The 22,660-nt window shown below is 50.1% G+C and overlaps 1 protein-coding gene across 6 annotated transcripts in view; it reads right to left on the bottom strand.

The window, feature by feature from the left end:
• The window catches only part of Jakmip1 (janus kinase and microtubule interacting protein 1), a 122,534-nt gene that overhangs the window by 43,406 nt on the left and 56,468 nt on the right, over positions 1-22,660 (bottom strand). For all 6 annotated transcript variants that reach the window (XM_051164725.1, XM_051164727.1, XM_051164728.1 and 3 more), the window contains exons 2-5: positions 19,712-19,974; positions 12,175-12,669; positions 1,741-1,950; positions 745-864 (exon numbers count right to left, since the gene is read on the bottom strand). In XM_051164725.1, the coding sequence (XP_051020682.1) occupies positions 745-864; positions 1,741-1,950; positions 12,175-12,669; positions 19,712-19,840 (954 nt within the window). In that variant the 5' untranslated portion in view covers positions 19,841-19,974. The remainder of the gene's footprint in view (positions 1-744; positions 865-1,740; positions 1,951-12,174; positions 12,670-19,711; positions 19,975-22,660) is intronic.

Genomic DNA, 22,660 nt, shown 5'->3' with positions numbered 1-22,660 from the left:
GAAGCACAGCCTGATTCTCTGCCCTCCACCCTGCAGGTGGCTAGAATTACATGTAGTTTATGGGGTGCTGGGGATGGAACCCCAGGCTTCCTGCATGACAAGTAAAGACTCTAGCAACTAAGCGACCAGCATGCATGCTCATCCTTTTTAAAAAAATAGAGAAAGTATCAACTTTTGTGCCAAGTAAATAAAGAAAAAAAATAGAATTATCCGTAACTGCGCCACCTAAAAGAACAGCTTTCCATAGCCCAAACCACTACAAAGCCTGCTCTGTAAACCGCATCTATCCTGCAATTTACTGGCAAGGAGCTCCTCTGTCGGCAACATCTGCTCCTCAACTGTGCTGCATCAATATGGAAACCCACCCACTCCCCCCCCCCTCGCCCCCAGTTCCTGTGCATGAGGCTTTGGTATTGAATGCCTGTGTTTGTTGTTACTTTCTGTTGCTGTTAATATTGTAAAACCCTGCAGTGAGCGCCCTCCCCAGCACCCTCCCTCATCGACTTCCCCAGGTTGTTTTCTAAAGATGGATCTCTACACCGATGATAAGCAGAGGGATTTTTTCCATGAGTCTCTCACACGCACACACACCCATACACACACACACACACACACACACACACACACAAGAATGGGAAGCAAAGTAAAGAGAACCAAGTGTCCCTCAGCATCCACTTTCTGCCTCCTGGCCCCAGCCCCAGCCCCTCCCTTGGTTCCACAGCCACCACGGGTCACGGCAGTTACCAGTTCGTTCCTCTCGTCTGCCAGCAGGGTGTTCCTGTCTTCCAGCTTCCGAATCACTGAGTTCAGCTCAGCAATTTTCAGCTGAAATCGCCTCACGTCTCGCTCGTCCATATGTTGATCCTAAATATAAAAACTCTGAAGAAGCTCAAATGATTCCATGGAGCCTATGAAGACCCCCTGGGGACACAACAGGGACAACCCTGTCTAGAGGTCCGTGTGCTGAACCAGGAAGCAGACAAACACGTCTGCTATATCCTCCTGGGGACCTCACCCTGCCTGAGACTTTTTAAAAGCCTCATTGGGATTCAAACACCAGCCCAGAGAAGTTGAAACTATCATCCACCCTGCTCCTCTTACAAAGAACCACCGCATGTCTTTGTTGTTTCTAGAACATGCTAGTACATTCCTCTAGAGCACGCTGTCTTGCTCAACTCTGAAACATCAGCATCTACTATAACAGTCAGCAGAGTATTCAGAACCTCTGATGAGGCAGAGGGGAAGAGAGGAAAGGGGGGAGGAAGGAAGGAAGACAGAAAGGAAGGAAGGAAGGAAGGAAGGAAGGAAGGAAGGAAGGAAGGAAGGCACTCTAGCCCTGGCACTTGCTGCTGGCCACTGGGAAACCCTGCTGATCTCTGGGTGTGACTTTGCCATTCCCTGGCTTTCGGGGGAGGGGGGCCTCCTTCTTGCAGAGCCCCAGTTGTATACCCTGCTCTGAGACCGCCATATCTTTTTTGCAACTCCAGCCACAGCAGGCTCAGACAGCCAGTTCTACACCAAAATCTCCTCGGTACTGAGTGCTGAGCCTGGTATACACCGAATATCAGCAAAGGGGGTAAGGACCCAGGGAGGGAGGAGGGAAAGAGGGAGGGGAGTTTGTGAGAGAGTAGGAAAGGCCAGAGAAGGGCTGGCAAGCTAAGACAGTGGCCAGCAGAGGAAGAATGGGGGTGGGAGGGTGGGGGGGGGCTTTTCTGTGGCTAATAGGAGACACTCCCTCACCTGGCCACCCATAAGCTCTGCCATGTCACCAATGCCAGGAGGGAGCTCCCTCTTTGGGCTGCTGTGGTGGCGTTCAGCCTCCTTGACCTGGACCAGCTGTTCATCCAGCGCCTCCTTCTGCAGGAGCAGCCGCTGGGTCTGCCCAGCCTGCACGCCGAGCTCCTTCTCCAGGGCCAGGATCACCCGCTCCTTCCCTTTGATCTCATCCATCTGGAAAAGAAAAATAAGTAAATAAAAATGGGCCATCAGATGCCCAGGACCAGGGCAGCCTCTTCCAGATTTTAGACTGATGCTGGGTCCATGAGCTAGGAAGGATCGGGGCACCCGGGGTCTGTAGCACAGAACCTCTCACTCAGCTCACGAACACTGAAGACACAGCCCTGGGTCTGAGGAGCTACAGAGTCATGGGCACTTCCCACTGCAACTCAGCCCTCCTCACCTCTCTCCACAATAAAGAGACACATAAAATCCGAAGACGCCCCCCCAACCCATAGGCTCCCCATCAGCCCCAAGCAGGCCAACCCATCCTGCTCCCTCCCTCTCAGAGGCGTTTCTTCCAGAGGTGGCTGCACCTGCCACCCACTCACTCATCAATACATGTCAGCCTGGCTGCATCCTACATCCAACTGATGTGGGAATGTATATCCCCAGTCCTAACTTCCCTCTGAGCCCCAGAGGCACAGAACTACTCACCACCTAAACCGTGCTTGGCCTCCAATGGACCCCCTCTGCAGGTGTGGGGAGCCCCCTCTTTAGGTACAAAGGGACACTTGACCCTTACTTATTCCAGTCCAGTCAAATCCAGCCTCAGGGGACAGAGCTTAGCACAGCAGGCCAGACAGAGCAGGGGACCACACCAAAAGAGGTTTGCAGAGGGAACTTCCAACCGAGGCCGTCCCATTAGGGAAGTATTTCTGTGAGGACAAGGTCTTGGCTAGAGTGTCACCCAGAACCACTATCTTCTCTAAGGTCTCTGGATGTGTTTTGCTTTATAAAGAAAGCTGTCTCGAAGCCATGGGACAAAGATTCATGGGCAACCCCAGGAGCTGGGAAAGGTAGAAAGGACCCTCTCTCAGAGGCTTCAAGGCCACATGATCCTGGTGACATCTTGGGTTTGGTGTCTTAGGGCTCTGGAACTAAGAGTCCTTAGTGAGTCCACACACTCAGCCCAGGACACCAAGGAGGCTTCAAAGCTTTCAGGTCAGAGCTTCTGGTAAATCACAGAAAGGATGTGGCTTTTTACACCATCACTCTCTCAGCTCCACGAGGCCTAGGCCTGTCTCATCTTCCCTTCAAAGTCCTGTGAAACAGACCTGACTCACCCACAACCTACAGACCTGATCTCAGAGAGGCAGGTGTCCCCTGATTGGCAGCCAAACCCTCCTCTCCAAGACTGCTTCTGGAGGGCAGAGCCCAGGATGTGCAAGGCAGTAGAAGTTACGGTTGGGACAGCAATCTACCTCTGTCTTTAGAAACTCTGTGAGCTACACTGCTCTACAAAGTTTAGGAGACGCAAAGACAGAGAAAGAGGCCACTACTGCTATAGCCAGTCTCACTGTCACCCTTGGCACCTGTCGTGGGGTGAGAAGTGCCCCCCAAATGCTATGCCAGCCTGCAAAGTCAGAGCATGGCTTTAGTTGGATATTGGGTCTGTGCAGGTATAATGATGGACACGAAGATGACACCACAGGTTAGGATAGGCCTCAAATCCAAGGACTGGAGTCTTTAAGGCAGGACAAGGTACAGACAAAGGGAGATGTAGGGGTAAAGTCAGAGACTGGAGGTAGTCAGCCACACTCCAAAGAGCACCAAGGGCAGGCAGCCGTAGTCAGAAGCTGGAAGAGATGGAGGCCTTTCCCAGATCCTATAGTGGGAACATGACTCTGACGCTGCCTTGGTTTTTTACTTCTAGCCCCCAAAATAGAGAATCGAGTTCTGGTTTTTGTCAACTAAACCATGAAGTTGTATCCAAGACTTCCTAGGAGGAGCCAGAGCACCATCCTCAAGGGCTAAACATCCTGTATTTGGGAAGCTAGGTTTGGCTGGAGAGGTTCACACTAAAAGGAGGAAATGGACAAGTGTGCCATGGCTGGTATGCCATGGAGACTGCCATAGAACCAGCACTGAATTCCAGGATCTTCCGGGGAGACAGCTTGGAGACACATGCGTCCCTCACCAATGTTGAGCCTCAGACAACCCAACTTGAGGATGCCCAGACTCTGTGAGGAAGATAAATAATGTCCCAGGCCCCTGTGAATATGGGGGATGCTCTATCACACATGGCCACACCAAATCCTAACTCAGCCAAGAAGCCAGGAACCAGAACAGCGCTGTTCTCTGCTTTTCCTCACTGTTGTTCTGAGACACTTCCTATGTGTGTGAGGTGGAGAAACCACTTGCATGTCTGACATGGTCCAGCTAATGAGAAAATACAACCTGGGCCACCTTCACAGCAAGTAGACGTAGTGAACAGATGGGCTTGGGGTGACAGGTGACATGGACTTGTTCACTCCTCCCAGGTGGGCTGCTGTATGTGAGGGTGCATGTACAGTGTGTAAGCAGGACTGAGGAGATGGCATGTTCGGTCCTACGATGAAGAGTCTCTCAGTCAGCGATCTCCTGGTGTATTACACTCATCTGCAGCCATCTGCTTGACCACACACTACGTGGAAAAGAGGAATGGACTTCACAGGTCTCCTACCAACCGCAGAAACAGGAGCCATTGGACAAGTTTTGTTTCACTTAAGTCCCATGTTCTATGTGGGCTTCCCTAATTGTAAGTGACAGCGAAGACTCAGATTCTTCCCACCACTCGGCCTATGCCTGGAGTCTACCTCCCACTAGCCCTCCAGAGTCTAAGACAGGTGAATTCCTGGGGTTGGGTGTCACCCTCAGTGATCCCCTTGAAGACTGGTTTTGAGGCCTAACCCTACTCCAGGCTGGCTCATCAGTACAGTGAACATTTTTGAGTTTCTGAAAAAACCCCTTTGGTGTCATAAAAGCACATAATAGAATCCAAAGCAGCTTTGTGCCCAGTGACTAGAAGGTCCAGTAAACCATGAAACCACAGCATCTTTGTTGGCATCAAATACCATGGGTAGCCTCAGGGCCCTGGAGGCCATTCCTGGGACTCTGGCACCTAGAATCATCACGCCTGGAGCTTTCTTGCTTTCTCATGCTCTTGCTATCATCAAGGCTCTTTTGAGGGAAGAGGAGAAGGCATTGAGATGAGGATTCTCTGTGTAGCCCTGGATGACCTGGAACTTTCTATGTAGAACAGGTTGGCTTTGAACTCAGAGACCCATCAGCCTCTGCCTCCCGGGTGCTGAGATTAAAGGCATGCACCACCAAGCCTGGCTTGTTTTGTTGTTTGTATCAACAGACTTCTTTTGAGAATAGAGTTTCTTGGGGCTGGAGAGATGGCTCAGCAGTTAAGAACACTGGCTGCTCTTCCAGAGGACTGGAGTTTGATTCCTAGCAACCACATAGCCGCTCACAGCCATGTGTAACTCCAGTTCCAGGGGATCTGACGCCCTCTTCTGGCCTCCTCAGATTCTGCATTCATGTGGTACAGAAAACTGCAAGCAAAAGACTCACATACATTTAAAAAAAAGTGTTAAATTTATCCTGCTGCTGTGAAAGAGCACACCTTGCACCCAAGGAGGACTCTGAAGCCACAGGTGACTGGACAGCATCCAAAGGCACCTGGACCATGTTCCCACCTCCTCTGCCTTCCTCCTGATGCTGCTCTGTGGGTGAGATCAGCTGAGGCAATAAGCAGCCTGAGTCTTTACTTTCACCTTGCCGTAAGTTGGCTTCCAAGGGGCCCCTGTAGTTGTCATACATGCCACCGCCCTGATCCAGGAGGTCAGGGTGGCCAGAGCAGACACAGGAAGCTAGAACATCTGCCAAGTGTCTGAACATGCCCTTGGCTGGTCCCAAGAGGAGCAGGAACCTTGGAGTATCAACTTCCCATAACCACACGGGGCACCATTGTGCACTGCCTCACATAGGGTCTGGGGTCTCACTGGGGAACAGGACTGGCCAGCCCATGGATTCATAGAGCCTTTGCCCTAGATAGCAGATACAGAACAGCAAAATGGCGACTGGGACGTGGCCAAATATTTCAAGTAAGAATTACCACAGTGAAGATGGAGAAGAGCCTGAGTGACTAGGTAGCTTGGTATCTGGTCAATGTGAGGTACTCAGAGAGCTTGTCCTACAGAGGGAACCGAAGGCATGAGGTCTCCCTCAGAAGGAGCCTGACATGGGAGCTAAAGAGTGTCCATAACAGGCCTAGGGATGAACAAAGGACATGGAAGAGCCAGTACAGAGGCCCTGAGGCCATTCATTATATGTCATGTAGGTATCCAGTGCCGTCCCTCCACACACTGGAACAAGAGGTAGGTGCAACCATCGTCAGTTGGTGAGGGTCCCTCTGCTGCTGGCTGCTTCACTTTGTCTCATGAGACCTTCCAGGTGCTCAGAGAAGGGAAGGGTTCAAGTGGGATGGTGACTCACACATCTTTTGCTAGACTGGCTAGCCCAATGCAGCAGCAATCAGCTCCCCTTGAGTCTCTGCCTGGAAAGCAAGCATCTTTGGATTACATTTCCCACAGCCATCCATCCTGTCCCCCTAGTCTGGCAGCGATGCCAACTAAAGGCAAAGAGGACACTTGGACAAGGGAAGCCTAGGCCCCAGGCCTGACTGGTACCCACACTCGCCAGTACAAAAAGCCAGTCTGATTTTCTAATAAGCAGAGCCAGTCAACATCTGCATCTGCTTACGTCACTGTTATGTTTCAGTTTCTAAAACAAACAATGAAAAGTCTAAATGCTTGCAATTAGGGGTGGGGGGGGAGGCTGGATACTACCTCTGGGCTTCTTAGGGTGAGTAAATGACCCTCCTAATCTACCCTTGATTTGGTTCAAGTTCATGGAGCCAAGGCATGGAAGTCGGAGCATGGATGGCTTTGCCTTTATTGTCTCCTCTTCCTGGGCCAGGGGGAACAGGCCTTGGGCAACTGCCTATTCCGCAGGTTCAGGTTTTCCATTCAATAGGCTGCCACAGAGTCAGGACAGGAACTAGAAGTTAAAAGCCGTCCTGGTCTTTACCAAACCTGTTACTCTCCCGCCCAGCTTTGCTGGTGATGAAGGTATCTTGTAACTTTTGATTGCTTCTTGACTGGTTCAGAATCAATACAGAAGACAGCAGAGCATTCTACCCACTCATCAAAAATCCTGCTGTGCTTCCATCTCCTCTTTTTTATCACTTAGCCTCTTGCTGGAAGTGTCTGGTGAGTGCAGGGGTCCACAAAGCTTCTCGGACTCCGCTCAATCTGCATGGGGCGGTGCAGTTGTATGGAGAGTGACAGACCTCAGAAGAGAGTCCTTGTTTGGTGAGGTTCCATACAGCCAGCTCCAACTTGATCTCAGTCACCCCAAAACATGCCAAATGAGGTCACGGCTCATATATGTATAAGCACTGTACAGGCTGGGGAATGCCTTGGATACTTTTGAGTGATCCGCTCAACTGAGGCAACCAAGAAAACATTACCAAACACCCAGGGGAGCTCCTTTGGGCTGTTCTTCACAACCCAACCCTGCAGGCAGCTTCCCCTGCTCCATCCTCTGGGGCCACCATCCTATTCCCCTTCTCCAGCTTCTTTGAGTTGACTTGCCCCCCCCCACCCCCCGACAGAGTTTCTCTGTGTAGCCTTGGCTATCCTGGATTTGCTTTGTAGACCAGGATGGCCTTGAACTCACAGAGATCTGTCTGCCTTTGCCTCCCAGGTGCTGGGATAAAAGGAGGGCCTGGGTTGACTTTATTTTTTTTTTCCTGGCACATATCTAGAGTCTGCCCACGTTCTTATACACATCAGAAATGCATTCTTTTACACTGCTATGTACTGTTCTTTTAACCGAATATGCCATTAGTCACATTATTATCAGTTTCCTCCTTGCATGGCAATTTTTCTTTGTCCATCAGGGAAAGCGGGCCTTCGGGCTTAATGTGTGACCTTCCTGTATAGACCCTTCTCCTTCAACGGGTGGCTCCCTCTGTGCACTATGTAACTACTGATGTGATCTGTTTACTTCCGCCATCTCACTTCTACTTGTCATACCTGAACCTCTATGACTCCTCCCTCCTATCTTCCTTGAGAATAAACAACTCTTCTAGTATCTCAACTTATTTCTTCAATTAGCTTCCACCTGAACCCTTTTTTGTTTGTTGTTGTCTGTTCTGGAGACTCAAAGTCTCACACCTCAGGTGAGATGGGAGCATTTACAGGAGTGTGAATACACTAATGGCCCAGGTCTCACCCGAGCCTGGGTCACACATTTTCTTCCCTGTGTTGTACACACTGCAGTACCTTATTTAAGCAACTACTTGAGGCTTAAATTAAGGACCACAGACAAACCTTAAGCGCATCTTCCTAGGCACTCTTCTCCTTTTGTCTGAACATCTCTCATGCCCCCTTAGCTCCCATTCTTTGGAAAGTATGTTTATCTCATCCTCCCCTTTTCAAAGAATGTCTGGGTCTGGGATTCCCAGCAACGACAAAACTGTTCCGTTTGCTTTGCTTCATGATGCTCCAGTGTGTGAAACATGGGGCTTCCAGCGATTTCATGGGACTACTGGCCTTTTTAACCGAGTCACCCCAGTGACTGTAGGAGGTGTGTTCTCCTCTGTGAATATGTCAGGGTAGAAACAGTTCCTTACAGACACCGCACTGTCCCCAGTGCTGTTTACTCCAGCGCCATCCTTTTCCTCCTGCGGCACAGAGATAGCCAGGTCTCTTTCTAGACCCTTTAAATGTAACTTAGAATCTGCGTGCCAATGTCCATGCGGCACAGCACTACCCTCCAAACAGAAACACAACCTTCATAATGTTCATCATGTCTGCTCACAAAAGTTCACCACAGCTGGGCTTGACCACTGACATCCCCACATGGGAGGGGCACAGATAGTCCCGCCTGAATATCCAGCCACTACTCCCAGTTGCATGCAATTCTGCGCTAAGACAACTTGGTTTTAGGGCCTCAGGGAAGAGCTAGAGCATAGAAGCTTGGGAAAGTGGGTAAAGCAGATGGGCTCCATCTGCACTGGCATGGGGATGCTATCAGCCACGCTGGGTGCAAACCCTCCAGTGCAGCTGCGTTATGGCTACCTACACTCTTGCCACAACCCAAGCTCATTGGTTCCCCTGGATGAACTCTGGGGAATCAAACTCATCTGTCATTGGGAGTATGAGGATGGGGTAATGTTGTGGAGTAGATATTAGACTCTCGGGGGCTTCTCTACCCCAGCTACTTCCCAAATAATTGAGACTGAGATCTGTTGGATTATAGAAGCTTTAAAGCACAGTAACTAAGCAGATACCAACCCTCTAAGCTATTTTTCTATTTCGCAGCTACACACCCCAAGTCACTTGTCGTCCATGTTACTGCCTGGGCTGCTTCTGTTCCCCCAGGCCAGCCCTCATGGACACGTGCTCATGGTCCTTACTGCCCCACAGCGACTTCCTTCTCTCTAGCTTCCTCACCTCCTACTACATCTTCTGCTCCGCCCCCCCAACTTCATGGTCTCTCTCTGACCCCAAGCCTGGGAACCTAAGCTCTGAGTACTTCCCTTCTGCCCAGCTACAGGCTTCTAGCTATCATATTAACCAATTAACCTTAAATTAGGTAAAGCAAAGTTTACCCAACTAAGACCATTGTACATGAGAATGCACTTGTCTGGGCAGCAACCAGATCTTGGGGTGGAGGTGGGGGCAGTAATTAGCATTAGAATACATAGCACCAGACCAACCCCCAACAAAGTAGGACAGTGTTTACTCATCCCTCCCCATATCTCCACATCCCCCACCCCACCCCACCCCACCCCACACACACACACCAGAGGAAAATTCTCACACTAGTCTATGAGTAGAGAAGGTAACTTGGATTCTGGGGAGCTGCTTTAACTTTCATCAACATTCTTATCAAAAGGATACTGTTTACTTGGCTCTGCTTTAACACTTCTCAGCAAGGCTTAGGTACAGCCTCCTAGAACTCCTACACAACCTGCCTTACAATTGTTCCTGGAGCCTTTTTGCCACTATTTAAAAGTTTTCCCCCTGGCAGCTGTCCACTGCCAGTAAACAGAAACAAAAGGTATTTTGTAGCTACTTTGTAACCAACTTTGGACAAATGTGCTTGTTCTGAGAAGCCATGAGATGAATGACCTTGTGGGAGAGGCTGAGGCCATGGTGTGCCTCCCTTTTGCTGTTCTGTGCCACCTACAGTGTGAGAACATGGCTGAGGAGGTGCCGTCTTGACCAAGGACCGGGCACTGGCCAGACATAGACCCTGGTAGCACCTTGGGTTTTTCATTTCCAGAACCAACATCACCCAGTCTTGGCTACAAAACAGACTGGGACCCCTGGGGTAGGCTGCATTTGCATATAACTAGGTCCCCCTTCATCTAACCTACTTCTTCCAGATCTTCTGGATACTGTCCCTGTCATTACCCCGACCCCACCTCAGTGCCCGACTGGACAGAAGAAGTAATTACGGTCCTTTGCTCTGTTTCTGAACTTGACTGGAAAAATCTGAACTGGTTCATCGTATGCCAAACATTGTTAGCAGATTTCAAAAGAACAATTTATCAGATTACAGCAATTCCATTTTAATCCAGATATGCTAAGAGTGTGTTGGGAAGATGAGTTTTAAAAGCTTAGAATGAGGGCTGGAGAGATGGCTCAGAGGTTAAGAACACTGACTGCTCTTCCAGAGGCCCTGAGTTCAATTCCCAGCAACCACATGGTGGCTCACAACCATCTACAATGTGATCTAATGCTCTCTTCTGGTAAGCAGGCATACATGCAGATACACAGAGAAACCCTGTCAAAAACAAAACAAAACAAAAACAAAACAAAACAAAAAAGGAAGGAAAAAAACCAAAATGGCCACATGGGGCTTGATCTTTCATTGCACTGCCAGATTAAAGCCCACTCAAGTTGAGTGTGGTGCCCTCTATGAGTGGATCTCTGTGAGTTTGAGGCCAGATTGGTCTACATAGCAAGCCGCAGGCCAGTCAAAGTTAAAGAGTGAGACTGCCTCAAAACACAGTCAATCAATCATCAGTCAATCAAATATGCTTCCTGGATTTAAATCAGTTAATACCAAGCCGATCTATACATTTCCATAGTTAACTCAACCTGGCCCAGGATTTATTAGTCTTCCCATATGGCCCTGGTCTTTCTCCGCACATCCTGGGCTTTAGAATCTGGCTTACACTGGCAACACAAGGACTTTGAGTGCCTTTTTAACGCCATCCCCTCCCCCCTTCCTGGATGCCTTTGCATCTGTGTCAGTTAACCTCTGCCAACTTGACAGGATTAAAATCACCCACTGAGGGTGTTTCCAGAGGTTTAACTGAGGTAGGAAGCCGGACTCTAGGGGTGGTCAGTACTATCCCATGGTGGGGATCCTGGACTGAGTAAACAGAAGTCAACCTAGCACAAGTTTCATCTCTCGGTTTCCTGCCGCCATGCCTCCCCCGCCCCCCACGAGAACAGACTGAAGAAGGGGCTTTCTTCTCAGGTGTCTGTCACAGCACCCAGCCAAGGGGCTGACACAGCTAGGATCATTGCTTCCTCCTCCTGAGAGGGCACCAGGCCTGGGCTCTTCTTATGTGTGGACGTACCCTGGGCTACAGGCTTAATTCCCTGCGCTGTGGAACATTCTGCCCTACGGTATTGATGTCACTGAGAATAGCCGCTGCTTCCTCTAAGTACATCTCGCCCACTGCTCTATACTTCCCAGGCGTCTTCCCGTGTCAGCATTCCCTTCCCCATTGCTCCCGATCCCTGTGACTTACAGCCACTTTCCTCTTCCTCCATAGTGCTAGCATGGCCTTCTCCCTGCCTTTTCACAGTTCACCTAAGCCAGCCCCCGCCTTCACAGTAGCTGTCCTAAACATCATCGTTTCACGCCATCTGAGAATCTCAGCTAGCTGAGGTGGTAGTATGTTGTGCCACACAGCTGTTCATCACAGTCCTAGACATGTACAGAGCACTGTCCTGTGTGCCTGCTAGACCTGGGGCGGGGAGGCTGACACTGTCTTACAGGTCCCCCTGCCTCCGGACTTCCACATCTCCATGACTAAGAATATTACCAGTCTATAGCCATACTACCCTGAAGATGCCCAATTTCGTCTGATCTCGGAAGCTAAGCATGGTTGGGCCTAGTTAGTGCTTGGATGGAAGGAAAGTGTCACCAAGCTGGCCCAATCTGGGACTGCTCCTTCCAGCCATCCTAAACCTACTACCACTCTGGGGATAGCCAGGACTTTGTGGACAGCCCTGTACCTCCAACCGTGCCTGCCTGGAGCACATAAACCCCAGGTACCTGAGGGGAGGGGTGCTGTGGGGAAGAGACATCACGTACCAATCTGCGGATGTCACGCTCGCACTCCCTCTTGATGCGGTGCACCTCATCCTGGTGCGCCTGGTATGAGGCGCGCAGGTCAGCAGCCTTGGCCTTGTCTGCCTGCATGCAGTTGCTGAGGGCCTCCTCCGCCTGTTTACGCGCCGCCTTCAGCTCCAGGATCTCCTGCTGCAGCCGCTGGCGCTCGCCATCAAAGGTCCTGCGCGCCTCCTCGCGCGCCTCGGCCAGCAATGCGGTCTTGACTTTGTCTGCGGCGCCATCGCGCAGCACATTCAACGTGGCCTGCAGCCGCTGCAGCTCGCCTTCCTTGATCTTGGCGGTCCGCGCTGCCTCCTGCTCGTGCTGCCGGATGAGCGCCTCGCGCAGCGCCTGCAGCTCCTTCGTCTTCTCCTCGTGCAGCTTGGCCTTGAGTTCCGAGATGTAGGCCGTGTGGCGCCGCTGCTCCTGCTCGCGCTCTAGCTTGGCCTCCTGCAGACGTTCCCGCAGCTTGCCCACCTGCAGGCAGAAGAGGGGCCTGGGTTAGGGTCAGAACCCTCATGGGTAGCCTCAGCCCCACACTCTTCAAGTCTGCACCCTCTAGTTCCCCAACAGGCCACGCCCACAGCCCTGCTCTCCACCCCAACCCCATCCTGGGTCTTCCTTCCCACTGAGTTTTATGATTTTGCCTGCAATGCCAAACCTTGAAGACCTTTCCATTCTGAACTGTATGAGGAAAGGCAAGAAACTAGAGATAAACAAAACAGAAACCATGAAAAAGTCATATCACACTCTCCACTCAACTGTGGAGAATATTCTGACCATTGGCTAGATCTGGGAAGGGGTTTAAAGTTTACCTCCTGTATTGTCCTTGGTTGGTGCCTTAGTTTGAGCGGGACCCCTGGGCCCAAATCTGCCTATCATATTGTTCTACTTGTAGGTTTCTAGGACCCTCTGTATCCTTTTATTTTGCTATTCTCCCATGCGTTTCTCATTTAGAGTCCCAATAGGATGTCTTCCCCTCTGTCCCAGTTTCCTGGTAAGCGAAGGCTTTCGTGGGACATGCCCCTTGGGCTAGTATGCAGATATAAGTGAGTATATACCATTTGATTCTTTCTGCTTCTGGGTTAACTCACTCATTATGATCATTTCTAGCTCAATCCATTTATCCACAAATTTCGGGAATGGTGCCTCACATTTGACCATGTCCCCTGGAGGGGGAGACCTGGTGGCACTCAGAGGAAGTAGGTAGCCAAGAAGAGACTTGATACCCTATGAGAATATACAGGGGGAGGTAATCCCCCTCAGGAACAGTCATAGGGGAGGGGAATAATGGGAAAATGGGGGGGGGAGGAATGGGAGGATACAAGGGACGGGATAAACATTGAGATGTAACAAGAATAAATTAATAAAAAAAAATAAAGTAGTTATAAAAAAAAGATTAAAAAGCAATAAAAAGAAAAATTGGGAGAAAAACAAAAACAAAACAGAAACCGTCTCTCACGAAGGCCAAGAAGATTCTAAACAGTAAAGTGTTTGTAGTGCCCCCAAGGCAGAGAACTTGAGTCAGAGAGGACAGAGCCACCCAAGGGGGCAGTGTGGATACCTAACATTACAGTTGTTGGGCTATTAACATCCAGCTAAAGAGCTACCCCTAAAGCCAGGCATGGTGGCAAATGCCTTTAATCCCAGCACTCGGGAGGCAGAGGCAGGAGGATCAATGTGAGTTCCCACAGCTCCTGATATACAAAGTGAGTCCAGGACAGCCAAGGCTATACAGAGAAACTCTGTCTCAAAAAACAACAAACAAACAAACAAAAAAGATCTACTCCTAGGAAGTTGGGCTCACCTTAAGCCAAGCTAAAAAGATAAGCAGAATAATTAGTTTTGTAATGAATACCACACCTCTCCCTCCCAGAATCCCCACCCCTGGTGCAGAAGCTCATCGATAAGAACCCTGTAGGGACCCCAGTCTGCCCACTTTCCTGAAAGCATTTGGGCTTTCCTACTCTTAAAAGCATCTGTACCCACCATGTGGCTGTTTCTCAGCCATGTGTCTGACCTCTACATCAGCATGGCTTTTTCCTGGCCTCTCTTCCTCCTGGAAGCCCCTGAAGTTTACAACTCACCTGCCCTGGGGTTCTTCTTTTAAACTCTAAAAAGCAGTCCCTGTGCTTCCATAAGTCACGTCTTAAATTCTTTTATTATTAAGACTAAGAAACCCCAAAGAGAAACCCAGATTTCCCCTGTATCAAAAGGTAGGGAGATAATCCCCATTCCCCCACCCCGTGTGTGTGTGTGTGTGTGTGTGTGTGTGTGTGTGTGTGTGTGTGTGTGTGTGATAATTCTCCCCCCTCCTTCCTGTGTATCTGTGTGTGTGTGTGTGTGTGTGTGTGTGTGTGTGTGTGTGTGTGTGTTGAGCTACCAAGACTGAGCCTCTCAGGGCCACCTGGCCCCAGGACTTTGTGTTCAGGCCATGCCAGGCTGCCAGCCTAAACTGAATCTGATCTGAAAACTTTTTGCATGGCCTGTAGTAAAATGCACAACTGATCCAAATACCCCAGGACACACACTGCACGGAGCCCTTACACCCTCTACATGATCTTCTAACAGCAGGTGCCAAAGCGCTGAGACAAACTGCCTCTGGTGGACCAGCTTTCCAAAGAAAATGATGTTTCCCCAGACTTCATGATTTATAGCCTACTTGGGGAAAATAATTTTAGATACATTTAATGACATCATCTCAGTACAGGCACATTCGCCCTTTAACAGCGGGAAAAGATGCAAAATAGCTGCCCTGAGGCAGATGCACAAGGCTAGTATCTCTTGACATCACATGCAACCATAGAAACAACACATGGTGCCAGCCGTCATTGGTCACCTCCCCCATTGGAACTATAGTTCTCCTGGTGAATTTAGTGCCAAGACATCAAGACTTAAACAGTCCACAGATGCCTTAAGGACAGCACACTCCAATTAATTGCAAGGAACATTGCAGCTAAGTCAGGTCCTGTTCCAAACTCATCTGCCTCAGAAAACTGTTCGATGCAAGGGCCTCACTGTCAATCTGACCAGGTTTAGAACCATCTCAGATAGTGAGGAATACATCTAGATAGGACTATGAGAGCATTTCCAGGAAGAATTAAATGAGGGGAAAAGTCTTTCTTTCCCTGTAGGAGACCCAGCAGCTGGGGTACCTGCTCACACATGGCTGTGAAGGGAAGGAAGGGCTTTCCTAGGCTCAGCTGTCCAGGCACTAAGAGGCTACAGTAGCCATCATGGTTCCAGGTCAGCTGGAAGCAGACCTTGGCATAGTCCATGTGGTGTTGGTCTTTCAGACGTGCAGAATACAAGAGTGACAAGGTCACACTGGGTGTCCACCTAAATTTTTAAGAGGAGTCTAGGAAGCCAGGCAATGTGTAACAAGATGAGAGTCCCTACAAGGAACCGGTGTGCTGGCAATGTGTGAACCCTAAGCCACAATACAGATACCAGGATGTCAGAGATGGCACAAATGGGAAACACCTGCTGAGAAAAGCCACAGGCAACAAAGAAGCCAGGCCAGGACATAGTTCACATGGGCTACAGAGGACACAGCATGAGAGTGGGGCTGCCCAAGGCCCTCTGAGCTCACACTGAGAGTCCATATGCTAGACTTGGAGCTACAGGATTCCATGTCCACCCTTCAGAGGCTCTGTCTCTTTTGCCTTGTTCCCATAGCTCCTTTCATGGACCTGGCCCATTATATTTTAGAAACATATAGGCTTGCTGTACTTTTACAGGGGTTCATAGCTTAGAGATTACCCTGAGTCTCAGCAGAAACTTTAAACTTGGATTGTTCGTTTACTTGTTTGTTTGTTTTTCAAGACAGGGTTTCACTGTGTAGCCTTGGCTGTCTTGGACTCACTTTGTAGACCAGGTTGGCCTCGAACTCACAGCAATCCCACCTGCCTCTGCCTCCCGAGGCTGGGATTAAAAGTGTGCACTACCACTGCTCTGCAAACTTGGACTTTTAAACAGTGGTGGACGAGTTAAGATTTTAGAGACTCGTGGACATAGACAAAATGCATTTTGCACTATGGGATGGACATCGGTGAGCCTTTTAGGGTCCAGAATGGAATGTTATGGTTTAAAGGTGTCTGTGCATCAAACTGACAAAAGGTTTTGGATTCACCCTGGAGATGAGGACTCTGGAAGGTGCCTGTATGGATGTCTGTGGAGAGGGCTAACTAAGGGGAAAGACCCACCCTGCAGCTGGGGACCCCATCTTATGGGCTGGGGGCCCAGATGGAATAAGAAGGAATGGGAAAACACCAGCCAGGCTCCAGCAAGCCTCCTTTTTCTGCTTCCCTGACATGAACCGTCCGCTCTGCTCTGGCACGCCTCCCCTGCCATGATGGCTGAGTCCTCTGGAAAGGTGAGTCAGAATAAACCTGTCCTCCATAAAGCTCTCTGCCCCTTCTAGGCTGTTTCTGCCAGACTCTTCAGTGTCCTAACAGTGAGAAGAGTAACTAACACAAGGGGCTTCAGTCTTGGGGCTGAGGATCTAGCTCACCCTGAAGCTGTCTCATTAACTTCCCTCACACGAGAAAGTGTGCTGTTGGCTGGGCAGTGGTGATGCATGCCTTTAATGCCAGCACTCGGGGAGGCAGAGTCAGGCAGATTGCTGTGAATTCAGAGGACAGCCTCATCTACAAAGCGCTTCCAGGACAGTCAAGGCTACACAGAGAAACTCTGTCTCACAAAAAAAAAAAAAAAAAAAAAAAAAAAAAAAAAGAATGCAGTGCAAAGCCTGTATTTGGACCTTGGTAAAACTGGAAATTGTGTTTTTATTAGTAGAAATTATTTATACCACATTTACATGCCACTTCCTGAAATACCCCCTCCATGATACAACCCAGAGTGACACACCCTCCTATGCTGCCCCCCTGGTGTCGTAAGAGGTTCTCCTGAGAAGTCTTGTCAACAGTGAGCTTTACCATTGACAGGGCAGACTGAGCAGGTACAGGTCATGACAGAGGTAGTGGCAGCTGCTGCCTTGGTAGTGGGGAGAGGCAGCGCCATCATCAAGAAACCAGCAGAGTCATAGAGAGTGAGTGACCAGGCAAAGACTGCATGGACCTGAAGCAGGAGATTGCTCAGGACAGTAGAGCACAGAGAAGGCTGTGAGCCAAGTCAGCAGAGGGTGGCAGGCTTCAAAAGCCAAAGGCCAGAGACTACAGTTCGTTGCTGTTGGCAGAGTTCCAGGGGACTGTCAAGCCCAAAGAGCTAAGGTCCCAATATCCAGGGCCTAAGAGCTGTAACAGCAGCTACTCTAAGAGCCCAAGGTCCTGATGCTCAAAGCCTGGGAGCAAGAACCCCCGACCCCAGCCACCAAGGCCATATGATCCCTTGAGGGAAGAAGGGTCCAGGTCTGACTCACTTCTGCTGCCCAAGGCTGGTGCTAGCCTCAGAGTGGACAGTATTGACTAGTTGCTGTGATTCCTCTGCTATCCCTGATTGCCACGTTACCACAGACTCTGGGGCTTAGAATTCTACCCTGCCAGACAGACACCCATCTAGCCTATCTCCTACTGACACCTGGGTTGTTCATGGCAGCTGTTGAACACTTGAGGCTGTGTGAATCTCTTTGCTTCCTCTCCAGCCAGCAAAACCCTTGGGACCAGCTCTGAGATGGTCTCAAGAAGCCGTCACAAGCCCAGCTTGTCCTGCGCATGCTAAGACCTCAGCGCCCCAAGCACTATGGCACCTCTAGCTCCTGCATGTCTCTACACCACCAGGGGAGGGAAGGGCTGCTTCTGAGTCACCTTACGCAAATCCAGGTCACCCAGCTCACAACAGGCTGCGTGCGCAGGTCCCTCCCTGAATGAAGAATAGGAGGACCACTTGCCCCATATTCCTTCCTCTCCCTGAAGCCTTTAATACCTGTCCTCGGGGTGGAGAAATGGCTCAGAGGTTAAGGGCACCACTTGCTCTTCCAAAGGTCCTGAGTTCAATTCCCAGCAACCACATGGTGGCTCACAACCATCTATAATGTTATCTGATGCCCTCTTCTGCAGATAAAGCACTCATATACAATAAATAAATCTTTTTTAAAAATTAATACCTCTCCTCTGCTAAGAGTAAGGACACCTTGCCAGTTAGTATGATACATGTTCAATGACGCCTAAATGTGAAGTTCACATTAGTTCTTTCCACACTTGCTGGATGGAGGATGCTCTGCTGAGCGCTCTAAAACAACTTGTCCCAGTGCCAGCAGCCAGGAGATGACCAGGTGGAGAGCCCCACCGGCCCCAGAGCTGAGAGGTAGCCTGGTGATAGGAGATTCCCGTGGGTGTGTCTTCCACATTATAGCACCCGCTAGACCAGGGCTAACCTGGTATGGGGGCTCAGTTATGTTTCTCACAAAACAGACAAGCTGAAGTTCTAAATACTGGGGTGTTAGGGTAGCATTATATTGGTGACAGGACCTAAAATAAGGACATTATATTGGGTCAACCTGGCAGGTGTTAGAATCACCTATAAGAGGCGAGCATGGTGGAGCACGCCTTTAATCCTAGCACTCGGGAGGCAGAGGCCAGCCTGGTCTACACAGAGAGTCCAGGACAACAGCCGGGTCTAAACAGAGAAACCCTGTCTCGAAAAACCAAACCAAAAAAAAAAAAAAAAATCACCTGAAAGATGGGCCTATGGGTGTGTCTGGGGATTACCTTAATTATGTTAATGACATGGGAAGACCCTTTTGCAGTGGGGAAAACATCCAGCACTGCACAGAAGTGGAGAAAGCCAGCTGTGCTCTGGCATTTACTATCTGCTCTGTGCTTCCCATTGTAAAGATGATGTGACAAGGTACCCCATGATCCATCCTGCAGCTGTGACTTCCCTGCCATGAGGAACCTTAAACATGTGCCCCACCCCTACCCCCCCACCCCCGTGCCATGTCACGACCACAGCCACAGCAAATTCTATGGCAGTGGGGCTTTCCCTTGCAGCTGTTATATCAGACATTTAGGACGGCCTTGGACCAGTACATCACCTACCAGCTCAGAACAAGGGTCAGGAGACTTTAAGTCACTCATCAGTGACTTAAGTCAATGACATCACCGTGACCAGAAAGCCAGTCTGGCTGAACTGGAGAAGGAGGCCATGAGGTCTAAGAACCAGAAAGTTGGAGACTCCCCACAGTACTGTGTTGACATCAGAGCTGTGCCTTGACTGGTTTCCCCAGCCAGGTACTGTTCCAACGTGCTCCAAAGCTCATACATGCCCTACAAAGACGAGAACGCTCCTATGACAGAGCCGAGTTCGTCATGGAGGACTCGCCCATAATCCCTACTATGACCCCCATCTTGCAAGGAAGGGAAGCTGAAACATAAAGAATCTCATAGCCCCACCAACGTCACAGGCAGCACGTGATAGCAAACTGCCGCCCTGTGGCTTGCACAGCTCAGCTGCCTCCTGTTCTCAAAGGGGCAGCTGAGGCTCAGAACCCAGGGTTACACGCTTCACAGCCCAGTGCTCACAGCCCAGCAGGCGGTGGCACCGAGGGTCCGCGCCCCACCTTGCTCTTCTCCTGCTGGAACTCGATCTGGATGTTGGTCAGCTTGGCCCGGAGCTCCTCATTGGCCATCTGCACAGAGTCTGTCTCTGTCTCGGGCTTCTCACCCTTGCTGCGGCCCTTTTTAGACATGTTTTCTCTTGGAGTGAGACGCCAAGGTCCTGCGGTTCACGCACACCCACCAGTGAGCACAGCTATCAGCTCTGCTGCGCTAACCAGTCGTACAGGGCCCCGCTCGTCCGCTGTGCACACCATCACTCGAGATTCTGTGTGGGGAGAAGAGAAACTGAGTGAACACCTAGTAAGTGTCCCCCCTAGCCTGGGAACCCCAGGGCTAACCACTTGCCTCACCCTCAGAAGGCCTACCGCTTACAAGCCTGGCCTATCATAGCTTACTGGAGCTACCTAGAATCACACAGAAGATGCTACGGGCAGAGTCTCCCCATCCTTGGGGCCTGACTGGCATCTCCAACTCCTAAACGAATGCCCCCAGAGGGCCACACTGTGTAGCTCTGCTCCAGTCCTGGCCTCTTGAGGGTGCAGCATGTGAGTACAGCTTCTAAAGGCTTCCCGGGGTCTAACCCAAGAACCTGAAGCACATGGCGGAGGACAGGAGGTGGCGGATGACAGGAGGTAATGTGCCCTGCCCCCAGCTCGCCAATAAGTCTGGAGCAAGATCAGTGTCACACTCTGAAATGGATGACTCAGCCTCGTAGTTAACCATTCCTCCTGTACCAGGTAAAGTATGCCATCCATGTTACAGATGAGGAAAACTGAGGCACACACCAGCCAAGTGCCAGGCTACACAGCTCATAACGGGAAGTGGTACTAGCCTTGTCACTCTGCTACATCCAAAAGCAACACAGGACAATCAAGTGCAGTCTCTGAATGGGCAGGCTCTGGGATAGCAGCCCTCACCACCACCACAGGCCCAGTCTACACCCCTCCTAATACCCCCTCCAAACAAGAGACACTCCAGTGGGGCAATATCATTACCTGCCACATGGCCACATTGCTTAAGTGATGCCCAATGGAGGTGGGGGACGGTAAATGAGAGGGAAGGGTGGAGGGAGGAAGGAAGATGTAGGAGATATGGGTACAATTTATAGTTTCTATTCCAACACACAAAAACCTTGGAGTCCAAAGACAGGTAAACAAAATGAAAATAAGGACACTTCTTAGCTCCATCAAAGAACTGAGGTCATAGGGCAAAGCGATGCCACACAGAGAGCCCAAAGCAGAGACCAGCTTTCTGAGTACAAGCTCCAGTTCCTTGTCCACGAGACCCAGCTCCCAACAAAGCGTTATAAGGTACACTGAAGGCAAAAACATCAAAGATTAGACCCAGACTTAGACTTTAAAGTAATTCTCAGTAACATGCAGACAGCTTGTCAGAACAGATGGTCTGTAAGCAGAAATGAAAAACCCAGGAACGGATAAGGAGATGTCCAAGTGAAAAAACACCACAGGAGAACTGAGATAAGCCTTGCGTGTACTCTGTGCAGGACTGCACAGAGCTGAGGAGTCTGTGAGCTCACAGGTGCACCAATAGTGTCTTCCCAAACTGAAGAGACTCCGTCCATGAGCTCACAGATACTGACACAAAATCTTCAAACGGAGAAGCAATGGAAAACAAATTTTTAAAAAAGCGACCAGACTACCCAAGGACTGAGTGGTAGTTTCAACAGGAAAACATTGAGAAGGCAGTGAGTTAGCTAGGTTAATAGCTGTGACCAAACACAACAAAAACAACTTGAGTTTATTTCAGCTTATAGCTGCGTATCACACTTCATCAGTGATGGAAATCAGGGTAGGAACTCAAACAGGGCAAAAAAACCTGAGGCCAGGAGCTGATTTAGTGTGGTTCCATGACACCTAGGAGGCTCGGACACAGTTCTCCAGGGGGAAGGCCTGAGCAGGCTTCCAGGCTGAACAGGATGGGCCGTGGAATCAAGATCCCTTCCAGAAGATCTCCAGTTCAGCCAAAGATGCAGAATAAAAGACTTCTCCACAGTAAGTGTTACTCCTCTTTTAGCTGTCCTGACAGCACCAGGTGGCAGCAGGGACCCAGTCTGACTCAGGCCAGTTGGTGGCTGCTTAGGGAACAGCCAGTAATGGAGGCTGGGAGCCAGTGGCAGGAACCTGGTTTGGTTAGGTAGGACAGAATGGCTGCTTTGAGAACAGCCAGCCAGCTCGCCTTCCCAGATGGGCACTGTAGTGGGAGGAGCTGTGTGAGAAAGATGGCCAAAGATGGTGGCAGCAATCCACACTGACAGGCTACCAACTGTTGGAAGCTCAGGGTGGCCAGCAGCATGTGGCTGCCTGACCAGCAGCCAAGCCTGGAGGTCCAGTGGTGAATTCTTTGGGGAGGGGAGCCAATCTTTGATGAAATTGACGGTGCTGGCCCGTTTATTTCATGCGAAACAGGGACTTATAAACCTTGGGCAGTGAGAGGGGCTTGGGGGGTGAATTTGTTTAATTCACTTCATTTACAGGCAGGAACACAGTCCTATCATAAGAAAGGAGACACAGCACTTAATTATCCTATGGGCAGTGGAGGGGGTCAGAATGCCAGGTACGGTTAGAGGTGTGGGAAAAGGTCATTGGCTGAAAGCTAAGGTACCAAGACATCTCATTAGCATGGGGAAGGTATTTCCAGGAATCCCCAGGTGCACACTGTATGAGTTTCTTATTGGGAAAGGGCTGGGCCTGTAACTCCCTGAGGGCTATGTGACAGTCCTTAGAGGATCTGGGGTTTCCCAAAATCTGGCAGAGATGAGAGAATCCAGCTGAGGAAGGCAGTCTGTCATTTAGCACCAAGATCAGGGGCTTTCCGGCAATGCTAGACATTGACCTTAAAATAGCAAGGTCCAACAAGGTAGAGGCCATGGGGAACCTGCTACTGAGTGGCTTGTTCATAGGCCAGTCTGGTGGGGACATTGTCTCAACTGT

The sequence above is a fragment of the Acomys russatus genome, chromosome 22 (assembly GCF_903995435.1).
Source record: "Acomys russatus chromosome 22, mAcoRus1.1, whole genome shotgun sequence".
Lineage (NCBI taxonomy): Eukaryota > Metazoa > Chordata > Mammalia > Rodentia > Muridae > Acomys > Acomys russatus.
Note: the sequence above shows the minus strand (reverse complement) of the source record. Positions and strands in the feature narration are given on the sequence as shown.